Source organism: Mytilus trossulus, chromosome 6 (genome assembly GCF_036588685.1).
Source record: "Mytilus trossulus isolate FHL-02 chromosome 6, PNRI_Mtr1.1.1.hap1, whole genome shotgun sequence".
Lineage (NCBI taxonomy): Eukaryota > Metazoa > Mollusca > Bivalvia > Mytilida > Mytilidae > Mytilus > Mytilus trossulus.
The window spans coordinates 18,720,855-18,740,209 of record NC_086378.1 but is presented as its reverse complement, the minus strand read 5'-3'; the positions used below and the strand labels follow the sequence as shown (position 1 = coordinate 18,740,209).

At 31.4% G+C, this 19,355-nt stretch overlaps 1 protein-coding gene across 1 annotated transcript; it reads right to left on the bottom strand.

Annotated features, from left to right (window-relative positions):
• On the bottom strand, positions 1–9,326 carry LOC134720900 (ras-related protein Rab-22A-like). The gene is made up of 7 exons (XM_063583460.1): positions 9,112–9,326; positions 8,108–8,187; positions 6,279–6,360; positions 5,813–5,884; positions 5,242–5,365; positions 4,386–4,478; positions 1–2,607 (listed from the first exon to the last, which is right to left on the bottom strand). The coding sequence occupies exons 1-7, from the start codon at positions 9,151–9,153 to the stop codon at positions 2,489–2,491; spliced, it is 612 nt and encodes a 203-aa protein (XP_063439530.1). The 5' UTR covers positions 9,154–9,326; the 3' UTR covers positions 1–2,488.
• Positions 9,327–19,355: the final 10,029 nt, after the last annotated feature.

Sequence of the window (19,355 nt, the reverse complement as noted above, 5' to 3'; positions counted from 1 at the left end):
GTTTATTTATCCTATATGTAGGGTTGCTGTATGTATTTATTTATCCTATATGTAGGGTTGCTGTATGTTTTTATTTATCCTATATGTAGGGTTGCTGTATTTTTATTGTAACACCATGTTATGTATGTGATGCTTATACTTACAACAAAGACCTCTTGGTAAATATATAATTGACTTCAAATAAAAATGTTCAAACAAAAATACTGGTATGCTTTGCAGCAATTTAGAAAAGAGATGTTGACTTCATTTTCATGGAAGACATCTAATGAGTCTATCACACACTGACTCAATGCATGTTCAATATTTATACCTGCAAAGTTAATAACAGGAGAAGACACACAATCATTTAACAGTATAATAACAGAAGCGGAAATAAGAATTAGGAGAGCAACTCATCAATGATTTAACCATTGGTAACTAATAAAAAGATGTATGTTTTATAGAAAGCTAAAAAGGCATTCAAAATACATTACATCAAACTATTGGTCAATAGTAATTCCAACCTAACCCCTGAGGATCTGAAGATACTAATAGTACTCCATATCATATATATATACATCAACAAGTTCTCTATTTGTTTGTAACTTTTAACATTTAATATAAAGGTTTTAACAATGATAATATACAAAACAATCAACAATGGTCACACAAAAATCAAAGTTAAATTATTGTGACCAGGAAAATTTATTAATACTATTTTGATTATTGAGCATGATACAATTTGTTTGTAGAAAACTTTTTCAATCTCTATAACATCTTTAATTTTTTGAAATAATCTCAAATGTACAAGTCAAAATAAAGTGACTGGCTAACAAGGCCCTTACCAATAGGTTTCAAATCCATTAATTGAAGATATTTGACTTTTAGAAAATAAACAATAAGGTCATCTTTAAATCAAATTCTAAAAAAAGTAAATCTTACAGGAAGCGCAAGAAATCATTTGCCTATTTTGCATCAATTTAGAAGGTTAATATCATTTTTTACAAAAAATTGAAACATTAAACTGCAAAAATTATCTTATCTAACAGATAAGTATATTACAATTCAGAATTCTCCAGTATTAAATCTTAAGATTAACCAGTTTTTGGTCATTTTAATAAATGTCTTGTTGCAAAACTTTGAATATAGATTACCTTAGCCTTATTTGGCACAACATTTTGGAATTTTGGGTCCTCAATGCTCTTCGACTGTGTACTTGTTTGGCTTAATAACTTAATTTGAATTTGAGCGTCACTGATGAGTCGACAAAACATGGGTCTGGCATATAAAATCATAATCCTGGTACCTTTGATAACTATTTGATAAGACATCATTAGCTATCATCAAATCTCATTCAGCATGTTCAGAGGCAATAAAATGTTAAAAACAAATAATGGCAACAACATTTATGGTTAAATTGTTTAGTCAGAAAAATTAAGTACTCTGCCTTAAATATAAAAAAAACCTGATAGAATGTATATATGAATAACTATACTACCTAACTGCACATAACAGTAGCAACACAATTGTTATTTTACTTAGTAAAAATAATGTTAACTCAAATATTAATTTGGTATATGGTACAAGACACTATCAACATGCCTTGATAACAAAACTATATCAATGTCTCTTCCTTTCATAATATATTGTTTCAAAAAGTTAATATTTCCATAATATTAGGCCCATTGCATTATTAAGCATATGAAAACAGCAAATGTTCACATATTTGTCAATTGGTCATAATGAATAGTCATACATGTCTCTATTTTTTTTTAAGATATATTTTTTTTATCTTTTATATCCATTAACACTTTCATTTCACATTTGTCCTTGAATAATCTCTCTTTGACCTTCTTGAATATATATCTACATAAAATAGCTATTGCAAAAATTATCTGTGTGATAAAATATGATAATGTTCAAAAATATAACTAGAGTAGAAGGATGTTTATTAACACTGCATAAACACACATAGCTTATATCAAAGTGTAGCCCATAAAATTGGAAACAAATATGAGTTCTTTGTCACTGGGAAATATTAGGATGACATTCTTTAACCCCTTGAACCTAAAATCATCAATTCTGAATCCAAACTTGACATCAAGTCATTTTTAGACTTTTGACTAAAAATCTGTACAAACTATGTTTATGAACTCAAAAAAATATAAAAACAATCTATTTAAAATAAAATCAAATCAAATACTTGTTTTGTTGAGGCCACGAGCCACATTAAAAAAAAATAAAAGTCAATATTAAAGATCTAATTAGCACAAATGAACAATTATTTGATTCTAAAATGAATCTATCAACTGTTTCTTCAACCAAAAAGGATCCTTTTTTTAAATGTCTTTTAATTAAACCAATGACCTTTAACCCTCATGACCTTAATGTCAGATGTTCTACAACCATGAAAAATATAATTATTATCCTGTCATGTTAAATAATAATTTGGTAACAAAATCATAACACATTAACATATAAATATTCTTAACCTATATATCACAGTAGGTCATGAAGGTGAACTTTGACCTCCACAACAACCAGATTTTGGCTTTGACTGTGTATGTCTGAGATTCAAAGTACTTGTAGCTCTAGGAGAATACATATCCTCTTTTGGAAGACTTCTAGCTGCAATGAAAAATTAATGTTTCTTTCATTAGTGTGGCTTCATATGTGATATATAAACACTAAATTAATGGCAGTTCATTTAATTTTGGTTGTTTAACTGATGCCTATCTTAAGCTTGTATCTTTTAATTTGTCTTAAATTTACCTAAAAGTAAGATATAAGAGCATAATATTTGATATTATCAGACCACAGATGAGTTATCACGTTGTGATTGGTTAAACGCCGTCATGTGATGACCCCCTATGATAACGTATGGGGTTAGTAAGTTTCATATGGGGTTCATGATGCTTAATGGCGACGTCATCTATTAATGTTGTTGTGTTTCATTGTTTATTTTCCAACAGAACGCTGCAGAAAAAGTCATGCTTCCGATAAATTTGTTATGTGGTTAACTACTGACCCCCTACGGATCCATAGAGGGTGAATAAAATTCATAGGGGACTTAGCCTCCGGCCTCACCCCTATGGATTTTACTAACCCTCTATGGATCTGTATGGAGTCAGTAGCAAACCATATAACTTATAATACAATAGACCACCTGAACAATGGATTCCATGTAAATATTAAGGCTCCATATGTGAAATAAACAATGCAACAACTTTAAATATAACTGTTCCGGACCATATGAATATTTGGACCATATGTGTATACTCATATGGTCCGACCATATGAGTATATACTCGTATGATTATTAAAGGGCCGGACCATATGAGTATTTTGACCATATAGATACTTTTTTTTCAAATATGCATTACAAACGTTTCAAGAATACAATAAAATGTGTCTGAAAAAACAATGACAATGTATTAATTTAAAGGCTACTTTAAAATTAAATATAATAAAGTTAATTTTCATCGCTTATTACATTCTTGCATGTAGACTTATGGTGACATTTACTTCCACACAGTAACAGAACTTTTTTCGCATTTGCACTTTATGGCTGTGCACAATCCTTTTCAATTAATACACCTTTTGTTTGCAAGTGAAAAGATCGCCCTCTTTGCAGCTGCGTGCATTGATGTCAAGGTCTTGGGCCATTCCAATGTGTCTATGGTGTTTATGCAGCTCTAGATTTCAAATATTGTAATATGCACTACAATACACCATATTCACAAAACAACTTAAATAAAATATGTTCCTTGCCAGTGACCTCTTGTGTAACAGATTATTGAGAAATTTGTGGAAGTTATCTTTTCAAGTCAATATATTGCTATTCACTAGTAATAACAAATCGGTAATGGACATTGGTATAAAATGTGTTTATTATAATTTCGACTAGGTAGTAAAATTAACAATGTTAAACTTCTTATTTTTATTTAGTTATTGTCTTCCTTATAAGATGATAACAAAATGACCTATATGATAGCGTATTTTGAATGAACAGTGATACCATATGAAGAGTTTAGAAGTATTCAAAGTAAACTGTAACAGAGTGTTAATTACCCCGACCATACGGGTACAGTCAGACCATATGCGTATGGTAGGACCATATGAATATATACCTATATGGTCTAAATACTCATATGGTCCAGAACATAACCATTTAAAATCATCTTCTTTTCTTTTGCTTTTTTTGTTGTTGTTATTTTTAACTTGTAACATTGTACCCTGGACTTGTGTGTGTTATATTTTTTTATAGTCAGCCTCAGGAACGGAGAAGTCACATTCACAAAGATGCAAGTTTTCCTCAATCCAGGAAAATTGAAACCAATGATAATAAATGAATCCACAGTACCAGAACTACACTAAACATAACTATCTATAATTATCAATCATACCTATTTTCATAAAAAGTTCAGGAACATTGACAGCATTCAGAGCACTGGTCTCTATAAATATGGCATTAATTAGGCTGGCATATTCTTCTGCATCTAAAATACAATATATATGTTCCTTTCTTCAAAAAGTACAAAACAAATATCAAATACAACAAAAGTAATCAAAGATGTTAATACTTTTTTGCCAATATTTAGTAACAATAAACATGATAAAACAAAGATATCCTGGAAAGGCAGCAAATTAGCTGATGAACCACTAAATCATCTCAAAACTGTAAGAGATTTCAAAGTTGATGGAGCTAAAACGATTGTTTAAGATAAGTATGATGGCTAAATTTAACTTAACTTTTTTGTCACTATTTTCCAGTTATGTTTTTCTTCCTTCCACATATTTCAGTTGTAGTGAATAATCAATTCAAGGTTTAATTGTCAGACTCAAAATCTTTTGGCCCCCGTAGCCTTTTAATCTAATAGCTACAGGGGCCAAAAGATTTTGAGTAAATAAACACCGGAGTTGCTGAAAGTTGGACCAAAGTTTTGACCACAACTTTCACTGTATGGTGTTTTCCATTGTATGTGTGAGTCCTCGGTTGCCGAGTGGTCTAAGTAGTTATTTCATGTACTGTAATCACTAGCCAGTCAATACTGGGGTTGTGAGTACAAACACCACTCATGTGGGTGCACTTGACTCCAATCTTAATTGGCTAGGATTGTCAGTTTTTCTATCAAAGGACAGTGGATCTCTCGGCTACACTAATTAACCTTTATCAATGTTAACCCACTATCAAAAATCTTAAATTAACAGTCCCTGTATTCTATTTTATTAAAATGTAATGCATATAAATCTAAATTTTACCCCTTTTGCTAACTTCTCTCAGATCTTCCAGATCACATTTGTTTCCAGCAATGGCCAGTATAATATTATGGGATGCATTTTTCTTCAATTCATTGATCCAATCTTTCACTGTTTTGAACGTTGACTGTAAAAAAAGATTAGCATGCATACAGAAACAGTTTTCATTCTTTGTTATTTAAGAATTGATTGCTAAATTTCATTGTGTAATGAAGTTGATTAAGGAATAACGAGAGATTGCAATATAACCAATCAGAATAATGTGTTGTAATGAAATGTACATCTAATGTAATTATTGTATTTTTTAACCCCAAGTAACAAATGCTTTGGCATTAATTGGTGCAACTTTTCTGAATTTTTTAATATTAATGCACTCAAACTTTGTATATGATTTGGCTTCTTTATATTTGTTTCCAACTCTACTGATTAGTCTTATGTAATCTGCCATTAAAATTAGTCAAAGCAATTTCTGAATTGTTATCTTTTGTTTGAGCTAATGATGTTGTTTTTGCTGAGTATAAAACCATTTTCATTTTAAGACTTATTTTAACATTGTCTAACATGTTAAACTTACATCTCTCGATACATCATAAACAACAATAGCTGCTGCTGCACCTCTATAATACATTGGAGCTAAGGATCTATACTGGAAATATACAATTAAAATTACATCATATTTGTTATTTGCATAATTTGATGTTAATAGCAGATCTTTGACATTTTTGATGGTCTGTGTTATGTTTATTCAATTTCACCACCTTTATTTTCATCTCTGGGTAATTTAGCGCTCGACATATTTTGTATAGATATGTGTCTTCTATTGAAGAGTATGTAACCCTTTAAATTTCTTTATAATCATGATAATACATGTGTTATTTCTGATCATGCTGATATATACCCCACATCTTCTTTTATTCATCAGCATCAAGTACCTTTAAAAGACTTTATCAACTCTGTGAATACCAAAAGTTTTTTTTCTTCCCAAGCACAATTTAACTTTCCTGACATGTGACTTTATTTCTGTCTAAAATCCAACCTACCTTTTCTTGGCCAGCCGTGTCCCATATTTGGAATGCATAATGTTGATCATCAACTGCAATCTTTTTACTCATAAAAGAAGCTCTGTGTAAGTCAAAAAGTATAACATTAGATTTCATACACAGCTTATACAAATGTACTAATAAACTAATTATAATGTCCAAAAAAAAACTCAAAGGAAAATATACTTATAAAACCACCAACCTGGCAATCCAAGTCAATAAAAAAACAGAGTTGAATACACTTTTGGAGTTGTATATACACTTGTGGAGTTGAATACACTTGTGGAGTTGAATACACTTGTGGAGTTGAATATACTATTGGAGTTGAATATACTTGTGGAGTTGAATACACTTGTGGAGTTGAATACGCTTGTGAACTAACAACCTCAGCATTGACAGACTGGATGATTGCAGTAGATAAACTACTAAGACCACTCTGCAGCCAACGAGGCTTACTGTGTGGTATGAGCTTTGCTCATTGTTGAAGGGTGTGTGATGACCTATAGTTGTTAATGTCTGTGTCATTTTGGTCTCTTGTGGACAGTTATGTCTCATTGTCAATCATACCACATCTTTTTTTATACATACATGTATATCCTCATTAAATCAATCATGAAATACAGTGATTCAGGAAATCTCAATAAAGAATTTGTTTTTAGAGCAAACATTCTAATTTCATTATCAAATACCTGATTTCAAATACTAACTCAACTTCCACATTCATTATTCTTATGCTCAGATTTGTTCATCATAAAACTTTGAATTGATATAATTTGAGCTGTGACAGTTAGAAATCAACCTTATATAATTGAATATCAATACAGCTGTTCACCTAATTTGGGTAGAAAATCTATATGGAAAGTCTGTAGCTGTTTAAAAATTGAGCTGTTATAAAAAATTCTATATAACAGATCAAAATTCATCTCTTATTTTGCATGTTTTGTTTTTGAATGTTCCAATATCGATCAAACATCCTGCACTTCCATAAGGTTGATTTCTATTCGCTGCAGCTCATTTTGCATGAATTTTAAAAGAACAACCTATAAAAATTCTGCTAATTTGGGTCATCTGACAGATTTAAAAATTCATCAAAAGTATTCTAAAATTATTTTGTGCATTTATTATTGTGAATTTTAAAAAATGGACGAAATTGTGAGTTTTATTATTGCAATTCCAAAAACATCTGTATACAGGCTAGGTCTGAGTTTCAATGATCAGAATGCAAGTTTTCGTTATTGCGGTACCCACCTCGTTCACATTAATAAAAAAATCTCAATTATTTTGAATTTACAGTATCTGTCAACATGGTAACATTTTGTATACTCTTCAGTAAATACAATGATGTATATTATTAAAGAGAAAACCTTCATACACAAATATATATGTGTCTCTTTAATATTAGTAAGATCATATTCATTTTTATAGCATATATATTAATTGTTTTGTATTATTTTTTATTATGCATCTATCAGTCAGGGTTATTAATTACAGTGTTTTTTTCTTCTTTTTTTTTTCTTTTTTGGGGGAGGTGGGGTTTGCTTAATTTCACATAAATTATTTTGGAAGTAGAGTTATATCCCTTTAGACCTTCTAATTTCTTTTAAATATATATATGTACAATGATGTATAAGTAAAAAAGTAATATTTCCTCTTTTGTGTTTATTTTAATTGTCTTTTGAAACTTATAGATATTGATAATTGTCTTTGCTGCTCATTCTGATATATATATGAATGTTATATTTGTCACTGGACATTGAAAACTATTACCATCATCTAAATCACATAAAAACAAATTCATAACATATTGTATAATGTATAATCAATATTACCCTATTGTACTCTCTAAAGCTGGTTTGAAGGAATCTGTCACAAATCTCATAACAATGCTGGACTTTCCAACTCCAGACTCCTGTCAATGAAAGAAGAATGGGACAATTGTTTAAAATTGTAAGAATACACTTCCGAGTAGATTTTTCTTGTAATTTGGTAATACAGTTTATATATTGTTTATCTTTTAATCCTGAAACCAATACCCATGGGACAAATGTACACAGTACAGTAACGTAAATTATTTTAGTAACTTACAAAATGTATAAAGTGATTCTTTTTAAATGATAATGTTTTAACAAACCAAACCTATTTCAACAAAACACAATCTTTTCAAGTGGTTTCAGTCCAAAGTTGCTCCTGTCTAAAGTTGAATAGGCCCGGGCCCATAATAAAACAACTTTAAATATTAAGAGGGGGGATAGGACCTTTATCTAGACTCTGGGATTGGGTGTTTTTAGGCTTATGAATTCGGGATTTCCTCTTTCACGGCTTTTGGGATCCAGGAATTCTTTTTGTTGAGACAGATAGACTTAGAGCCAGATTAACATGAAAGCAACAAAATTGATTGTCTTGGATTCAAAAATCATTTCATTGTAGTATTCATTGCAGCAAATAGAAGTACAAATGTAATAGATCGCTTTTTGTATACGGAAATTGTCTTCTTTCATCAGAAACATCTGTGTCCTATTGACATGATTGATATCATGTAAGTTCAGTGCATATTGGTTCATCATTTATTCTCAGTCACATATGTTTATAGATCAGATGTCAAATCCATTTATTTTGTTATGGGTCAAAAACTAGATTGTTGTAGCTAAACCAGAAAGTGTCCCGTTTCTCAGTTGTTCACTCGACACCTGCATCAAACGATTGCCAATGAAATATCATATGTGTATGGGAAATCACAGACTCAATGAAAAATAGGTAAATGAAATGTCGTCCAAAGTGGTTTCATTAATATATATAAACAGATAAACTCTTCAGATTTGAAAGTGAAACTTACCCCTAGTAAACACACTTTAACTTCACGAATTGACATTGTCATTCACAATATATCATCTTTACGATTACAATGTTTATAAGTTGTAAGTTTTTCGTATATTTTCAATGGAATCAAATAGTGTGAATACGTTATATTGTTTTGTTTTAGTGCTTGAAACCCAAACAACCAAGTTTCAGTTCAGGCATGACAAATCCACCATGTTATGATCACATGATTTTGCTTAAGCTAAAGACCAATTTTTGAGTTAAAACTAGTATAAACAATAACGGTCAATAATTACTGTTCACGAATAATTCAGGTCCTCCTCTTATTCGAGAGAGGAGGGAAATAGGGAATAAATAAGAGTTTTTAGTGTTATCGGCTACAAAATATAACGATGAAATACTAAAAAACATGTATATACAGCTATGTTCACTTGAATTTGTTATGTAAATTGAAAAAGAAACGCAGATGTTTAGCATTCAAACGAGGATCAATTTGACGATGATCTGGCTCAAATTGTAGATGGAATCACTGCTACAAAAACAAGTAAATGGGATCTAACCGAAATATGAAAAATATTCGATAAGAACACACTGACAACTTGCACTTTTAATCCGTGACGGTTGAAGTATCAAAGAAAAGGTCACCTGCCGCATGTATAATAGAGAGGCATGCAGGGCTAAGTATTCTATTTTCTCTTTAAAGATGAAATGACCGTACATTTGGAAAATTCATCTTACCAAAAAAAAAATTTAAAAAGAAATACACATTTTATCGACCGCTGTTTTGGAGGTACAAATTCTTTTTCTTAAATACTGTCAAACTTTTTTTCAAAAGAAGCAATTTGAAAGATGGGGATAAAAAAAAAACTGTGTTATACGAAAATGATGACCTATTCAATTTTGAATAATTTGGTCTCTACGAGTTATGTTTGCAAAAAGCTCCTTATTAATCATACACACAAAATATTAATATTCTTTAAGATACAGAAACACTCCTGAAAATACCTCAGGTTCAAACTAACTCATATGGTAAAATTCATCGTACTCTTAGAGTAACAACATCTTTGTATATATATATATATCCACAATTCAGGTATACAGTATTTGCAAAAGCCACGGTCAAATAACTATTTTGGTAGGCTGAGAGAAACAAGAAGAAAATTCGACCCCAATTCTCTCTTTCTGTTCACGAGAGAAATCCAGTTTTTCTCACTGCTCAATTTTTTATGAATTCTTATACAGTAAATACCACGAAAACAACCCCAGTGATCATATTTTATGCGAACTTATAATTTATGCTACACTATATTATTTCGCTTAAAATTTCACCAGGGTTGAGTTCAATATCGTAGCAATTTCTATGTAGCAAGTAGTCTATAGCTGTACACGATTAATAGTCAAAATCTACGTAGCACTACGTAGCAGCGACAATATTGAATGCGGCCTTGTTCTGTTGTAATTTCTTACACGTGAACAGATATGGCTAGATTAACACTGACGTGGAAAAGTAACAGCTAGATTAACACTGACGTGGAAAAGTAACACATGGCCAGCGAAAGCTCTTTTTTTGAGAGCCCAGGTGGTCGTGTGGTCTAGCGGGACGGCTGCAGTGCAGGCGATTTGGTGTCACGATATCACAGTAGCATGGGTTCAAATCCCGGCGAGGGAAGAACCAAAAATTTGCGAAAGCAAATTTACAGATCTAACATTGTTGGGTTGATGTTTAGACGAGTTGTATATACATTATGTACACAGCCATGTATCACCATCATTGATGGCGATCCGATGGATACATCTGTTGTAGGGTTGTCACTGACTTAGACGTACTTATGAATATAATTATTTTCTGTGACTGTATCTTACATTAATTTGTAGGATCCTTTACTATAGATAATTTAGCTGATCTGTAACAATAACATCTTCATGCCTTATATATCATGTACTGTAGTACGCCGCTAGATTAACACTGACGTGGAAAAGTAACACATGGCCAGCGAAAGCTCTTTTTTTTTAGAGCCCAGGTGGTCGTGTGGTCTAGCGGGACGGCTGCAGTGCAGGCGATTTTGTGTCACGATATCACAGTAGCATGGGTTCGAATCCCGGCGAGGGAAGAACCAAAAATTTGCGAAAGCAAATTTACAGATCTAACATTGTTGGGTTGATGTTACGACGAGTTGTATATACATTATGTACACAGCCATGTATCACCATCATTGATGGCGATCCGATGGATACATCTGTTGTAGGGTTGTCAGTGACTCAGACGTACTTATGAATATAATTATTTTCTGTGACTGTATCTTACATTAATTTGTAGGATCCTTTACTATAGATAATTTAGCTGATCTGTAACAATAACATCTTCATGCCTTATATATCATGTACTGTAGTACGCCGCTAGATTAACACTGACGTGGAAAAGTAACACATGGCCAGCGAAAGCTCTTTTTTTGAGAGCCCAGGTGGTCGTGTGGTCTAGCGGGACGGCTGCAGTGCAGGCGATTTGGTGTCACGATATCACAGTAGCATGGGTTCGAATCCCGGCGAGGGAAGAACCAAAAATTTGCGAAAGCAAATTTACAGATCTAACATTGTTGGGTTGATGTTTAGACGAGTTGTATATATATATAAATTTACAGATCTGTAAATTTGCTTTCGCAAATTTTTGGTTCTTATATATATACAGCTATCGCTATTATTTCCCCCTAATAACCTTATATTCAGGAATAAAATAATGTTGTGTTCTTATGTATATGAGTACACATACATACTCATTTCGTTATTATTTACTTTTATGCCTCAAAGGTATTATTTTTCTTAAAATTATCTTTGAAAAATGCGTTTGTGACTACTGGGCGTATGTTACTATGATTTGTCAACGTTTCACAAAACTAATGCTTCTATGTGCAGTGTTATAAGAATAATATTTTATTTCCTAAAAAAAAAATTGTTGCTAGGCAAAGTTCGTGTTCTTCATATGCAATTGTACACACAGTATATGATCAAAGACCAAACATATTTAATAATAATATCTATGCATTCAGAGAGCATGCACATATACGTTTGTGTCTTTTCCTAATACATAAGTTAAATTATAAACATATAGATAACTGAATGAGAATGAAATTAGTATTTTTTTTAAAAGTGGCAATGGAATAAAGAATAATGAAAATTATGTAATGTAGGCAAAACTCAAGTATTCACAAATTGATGATCCTTGATAAAGTCATCGAATAAAATCGTTTTTAGGTTAAAATTTCCCTCGAGTTATCCTTCTTTTCCTGATATTTTAGCCTAGAATATGAAATACTATACAATAAATTTTTAAATGACAGATGACGGCTTACAATTTAAATTTTATTTAAGGAGTTGTAAAGCATAACAATATACACTATATAGTACATGGACCTCTAAAAAAAATAAGTAACTTGCAATCTTTTAAAAATATCAAAGTTATGTTTATCCCCATCATGAGTTTATTCAATATAATGTTTGTTGAATGCAACCCTCGAGAAATAATGATTTCTGGCTTACATTGTCAATATCGGTGTCGTTATATTTTAATAAATTATTATCAGCATGTTGTAAGAGTTCTATCTGCAGCTATTTGGTTTCATTATGAAATGTCCAACCGTCAATAGCCTGTTATTCAGTGGTTGTGGTTGTTTCATGTCTGCTATATTTGATTTTCGTACACTATCTCGGAATTGTTTCACGTTTTGTTATTTCGGGTATTTTATAGCTAACAATATGTATAGTATAGAGTTTGTTTATTGTTGAATACCGTACAATGACCTTTGATTGGGAATATCAACATTGTTTGGATTCTTTTATACTGAACGACTTTAGAAACGCAACACTCATTTTATTGATTTTTTTTAACAAATCTTTTTTGATTACAACTACTTTTCATGCTTATCATGTTTCTTTCGTCTTACAAAAAAACAAAATCTGACTTACCTGTGGTTATTGAACATACCGAATTTTTGAAGTCGCACTTATTTCTTAAAGCGAAATTTTGGTCCCATGAAAGATTGTTTTATTTTTTTGGCTTTGTGAAACAGTTCTTTCAATCCTTTGCCTTACTTTACTTTTTTTAAATGTTGCATCTCCATTTTGCCAAGTCTGAGAAATAAAACAAACAAAGAACTGAATTAGCCTTTAAGAATACTGCAAACATGAAAACATAGATGTGCTGCAACCATACCGTATGACTTCAGAAACTCGTTCTACTGTCCTTCCGACAACGATACAAGTAAACAAGATTTGTTGCTAGCCATCAATGAACAGATTAACGTGTAGTGACAATGAAGCATCAACAGAATTTGATTATGCAACGTCATTTGACAATCATTTCTACGGCCGCAACGTCAACTGCTAACCAAATTGCCGAGTGCCATTGGGTACAGATTAATGCCATAAATGTTTCCCATGAACTGCATTGCCAAAGAATTGACTGAAGGAAAACCTGTAAAGCCCTCAAGTTTCAAACGCATAATTGCCAAAACCAATTAATGGGTTGAACAAATGCAAAATCAGAAGGTGTAAAACAGAACCCAAAAAATGTCAGACAGAATTTGTTGACCTCTCTGGCAATCATTTTGGCGTTAGTAACAGGCAGTCATCGCTGTTGACGTTGACACATTCATTTAAAAATAACACAAAAATAATCTAGCTAGTGTTGCCGTTTCTAAAGTCGTTCAGTATATTTTTGTATTATGAAGTCATATAGTAGGTGCCGATTTTGCAGCAATTTTGGAGTAAGGGGTGGAAGAACCAGCTACACCATGTAAGTATTGACAAAATCTGATCTGTACGCTTTATTCTTAAATAAAAAAAGGTTGAGTAAAAAGAAACTAGAGGAGCCATGGCCAGGCATTTTATTCCGTCACCTAGTAACCATAGCTCTGACCAAGCTGAGTGTAGTCCTCGTGTTCAATAGGTGGGTTTAATAGTCGAATTTGAAACAAAATATCAATCAGGTTAACTCAAATTTAGAAAAGTCTCACCCGACTGAATAAAAATTGAATTTCATGGGGGATTGGTTTTCAAAAATATCTTAGGACTATGACATGAAATGATATGGCTTAGGTCATATCTTAATTCAAAGTAATGTTTTGAAAGTGTCTACAGATCGAAAATTTTAAAAAGTTAGGATATCAAAATATATGTCATATAATGGTCTTCTAGGATAATGATAACATAATTTTCTTTAAGACTTAAATAGGCACGTTTAAAGTACAACGATTGAAATAAAGTAAAAATATGATAAAACGGCTAAATTTATATGATTCTACGGATTCAACTATAGAAGGTCTGTTAAACCAAATTGGCGCTATATTGTCAATTTTCTACCCACATAAACCCCGTTTATTAAAAAAATAACATTTCTGGTACAATAAAAATGTCTTCTTTTAATTACTATATTGTTTATTCCAATAAAACCTAATAGAACTACTTATAAAACGGAAGTAAAACTATTATTTTATATCATAGTTCTTCATAAATCAGTTATTTTATGTAACATTTACCTCACAGATGGAGCTAAACCACAGAATTGTCTATCTGAACGTGAAATCTTGTTACCAGTAACTATTAGTAATTTTTCGGATAATATAAATTGATGCTTTAACTGACAAAAAAGATTCCACTTGATTAATTTCTCTCCCTTTTGTTTGCTTTTCTAATAGTGTAAAAATCAAATTATGATCTAGAATATTTGCATAATGTGGGACTAGAACGTTATACCAACATTGCGCATGGTTTTGATGAAGAACTGTTATAATTGACTTAATAAGATGTTTAGTTGCAAGTTAATCATAACCAACGATTTTTACAATACTAAATGTGTTTTTTTGGCTTTACGGCTTCATGCAGGGAAAAATGATAAAGATGATATCATCGATAAATAATGCGAATGATGTGAAGAAAATGATTTTTTAAATGGCATGTTTGGTTAAACGATTTGTAAAAAGAAAATAGAATTATCCATTAGACAATGGATATTGGCCACTGACGAGTGACGGTGGTTCAATTGAATTAGAACTTCTTGTGAGAAAACCACAACACATAAAAAAAAATACACGGAAGCCGGTTTGCGCCACAGTGAAACAATTGGTATATCCTTATTACAACACCCAGCAATATGTCAAAGATTCAAGTAACGTCATCCTTGTATATACTAGTGTACGACATAAAAAAACAACACCCTTTTAAATGCCCTAACCAGCTTCTGTGAAAAATATCATATTCCGTCGGTATAGAAAGGAGACTAAAAGGTATGAATGAAAGGAGATGTTGAATTTAAACATCAATGAGACAGCAAGCCAACAACAAATGTTTTCAAAAAAGACACACATACACACAAAGTCAAAAGGATTTATAAAGAGATACAATTTAATGATTATATATAAATTCAGAACACAATGAAGTTAATTTTCCTAATTATATGATTATTATGATCAATTTTTGCTAATCGAGTGTTAAAAACAGTATGAATAAAATAAACGTATTATATACGCCGATGAGCCAGCAACCCGACAAAACGATGCATTTGAAACGCCATTTATAAGACGTCTGAAAATCTTCTTAAGAATACTCTTTTTTTTTCTAAATGTTTCTTTTTTTTCCCCAAAAAATGTGTATAGTTAGACGATTTGTATAGTTAGACTATACAAATCCTTGATTTTTCTAACTGTTGTTATATCAACCATTATTTAAAAAAAAACACGTTTCTCCGACTAATGATAATAAATCCTGTAATGTCAAAATAACCACACACAGAACAGTATCAATAAGGAACAATAAAAGTTAACCTAAGTAAACCACCCGTAATTCATTCTTACAAAAGGTTACGTTCGGAAGTGATTGATTAGAAGCGTTTAAACTAAGATTGATAAAATATGTTTTGTTCGAACTGCAGGTGCGAAAATTACAATGTAATTGACTTGTTCAAAAACTATTGTTATCTGTGACCCTGCAAAGGAAAACATCAAATAGTAACAAATAAAAAGAAATTCTGTAATATGATAGATTTCTGCAGTTCAGTCGTGCTTTTCTGAGTCAGGTCTGAATTGTTTTTTGGCAATTTTATAAATGACCTGACGTGACACCTGCCAGCATACCTGATAATTGCTAAAACATCAAAGACTTCATATATAAAATCTGCATGGAGGTATCTTGTTGAGTACAAAGGTGTTTGTGTAATATTATATGTGCAAATGCAAAGAAACTGTCAATATATTTATTAATTGCTTTTGTATTTTATGTTTTTAGGAAGATGCAATGGTATGCTCCTGATAAGTGAATCTTTCAATAAAAAAATGCTGAAAGCGTGCACACGTGTAGTGTGGGCATATACATTTGAATATCCAGTTTATCGAAGAATAGCAGCGAAAAATAAATAGCCGATCGAAGGAAGCAACTGAATTACAAAACTGCCGCGCGTAGATATTTGAAGGGGACAAACTATACTAAAGGAAATTGATGCAATAAAACTAACGAATTCGGTTTGTTTTAGAAATGGTGTTGTGATATATACGTACGATGGCCGAAGTAAGCCGACAAAAATACAATTTAAACTTTGTTTAGTACTGTACAGAAAGTTTGTACATAGTACTATCTTGTTGTTTTACTTCCTGGTTAAAAGATAGTACTCTGTACAGAAAGTTTGTACATAGTACTATCTTGTTGTTTTACTTCCTGGTTAAAAGATAGTACTCTGTACAGAAAGTTTGTACATAGTACTATCTTGTTGTTTTACTTCCGGGTAAAAAGATAGTACTCTGTACAGGCAAGTTTGTACATAGTACTATCTTGTTATTTTACTTCCTTATTAAAATATAGTACTCTGTACAGAAAGTTGGTACAGTGTACTATCTTTTTATTGGATCAGAAAGTATAAGAGCAGAGTTGGTGGAGACTAGCTATTTGATTTATCGACGTATTTTTATCTGGTTCTTTCATCATGTTCATTGAATTTCATGATAAATTGAAAGGGAATGCTAGATATAAATTATAATTAAATGCGGTTCCTTCAACCAACATACGTAATAAATCTCAAGACTTTACACCGGTTTTTTTTTTAAATTTCATTTAATGAAAGTTTGTTGCATATAATTAAAATTATAACTAACAGTGTTTCAGGATTTTTTGCTTATACTATTAAAGCATGGGTCCCTTTTCAAAAGTCTCCCAACTTTTCTTGATTTAGCAAGGTATTCTTTGACATTTTTGTTACGTTTATACGCTACTATAGGCACCTGGGTGAAGATTTCACTACATTGTTTGTCTTTTTTGCAGATTGCTCCAATGTTTTCTTATAACCTTACTAAGGTTTTTTACCATTGGATTATATTTAGTAATGAGAGTGAGTGGGACATTCTTTGTCCTATCGGCCTTCAATAATGTTGTTTTTCTGCTTGTGGTATTTTTAACGTTTCTTACATTCTCTTTTTTTATTTTTACAGTATCCTCTTTCAACTAACTTATCTTGTAAGTTAGTTAAATGTCTATCTAACTCATTGATGTCACTATTATTTCTAATATGACGTATATAGTCATACACTGTAATACTTGTGAATGTGTGTTTCGGATGTGCACTAGTGATTGGTAAATATTGATACGTTTCATTTTTTACAAACACTTCTTATCAGAGGTTTTTCTGTTTAATGCAGCTTATCCAGACAGAAACAAATAGCATATGTATAAATGTTATTTGTCACTTTTCAAAGAAAAAACATTGACTTTTTTTAATTTATGTATATACACATTTTTTTCCAATTACACATATCATTTCTTTTTTTAAATAATAAATCAAATGATTTGGGTTTTATTCATAAAAAAACAACAAGGAACACAAACTTTCTGTACAGTTCAAGACATTTTTAAAAGGAAGTTCAACTAATGCAAAAATGGTGGTAATGTACTTCCTGATTCCATAAAAAGATAGTACACTGTACAAACTTGTCTGTACAATGTACTATCTTTTTACCCGGAAGTAAAACACGAGATAGTACTATGTACCAACTTTCTGTACAGAGTACTATCTTTTTACCCAGAAGTAAAACAACAAGATAGTACTATGTACCAACTTTCTGTACAGTGTACTATCTTTTAATAAGGAAGTAAAACAACAAGATAGTACTATGTACAAACTTTCTGTACAGTACTATATAAAGTTTAAATAGTATTTTTGTCGGCTTACTTCGGCCATCGTATATACGGACTATAAATGACAATAAAATTGAGAATGGAAATGGGGAATGTATCAAAGAGAAAAAAACAACAGCAGAAGGTCACCAACAGGTCTTCAACGTAACGAGAAGTTCAAGCCACCGGAGGCATGCTTGTGTTTAAATGCTGCACTGTTTTTGCCAAAATAGAGGTGTTGTTTTACATATTAACGGACACCCTATTGCCCCTCCTCTAAATTGTCTTCGAGCGAGTTTCATATAGGTTATAATGTGACGTTTCCTGTACAGAAACATAATGAAGTTAAACATTTTTAAAGGTTTAATTTATTTGAGTTTCGATCAGACGTACCCGAAAGAAAACAATACTACGGAGAAGCCATCCCTTTTTCATATAGTTCATATCAAACCCTCTGCATCTGTTTGTTGAATGGTTTTGGTTGTATCATATCTTTGTCAATTTATTCACATTTCACTTTTGAAGAATTTAAACATTACTTTCAAGTATTTAAATCTTAAGTTACGCCATTAGTTAACATGATCTGATACAAAGGAGAACATTTTATCTTCTTTTCCATAATTTTGTGCCATCTGTTGAGTGGGTATATATTTCATTTTAGTATAATATATGAGTTAGAGGTTAACCCCTCTGTTGGTCAATAAAAATACAATCTTTCATCGAGTGATAAGAAAATTTACAGGAGGTCTTCTTTCATGGGAATTAAATTTGTTTAACTTGTTGTTTCCTCCTCTTAAAACAAGTCCTGTAAGCTTATAGAAGTATTTGCACCTAGAATTATTTGAATTTTTTTAGCCCCACCTTTCGACCAAACTGGTTTTACTTTTTAAAGGCTATATATATGTGCTTGTTAATCGTAGTATAAAACTTGACTAGTGTTAAAAAAAAAAAAATACACGCCAACCTTGTCAATATAATACTTGTATTTCTTTTGAAATAAGAAAAGAGAGCAGTTCATTTTTCTTACAGCCGATTTCGCTGAGTGTGTAACTTAAGGTAATATTTTTGGTTAGCTTGCTTGCTATCTGAACCGTAAAGATATTATTATAT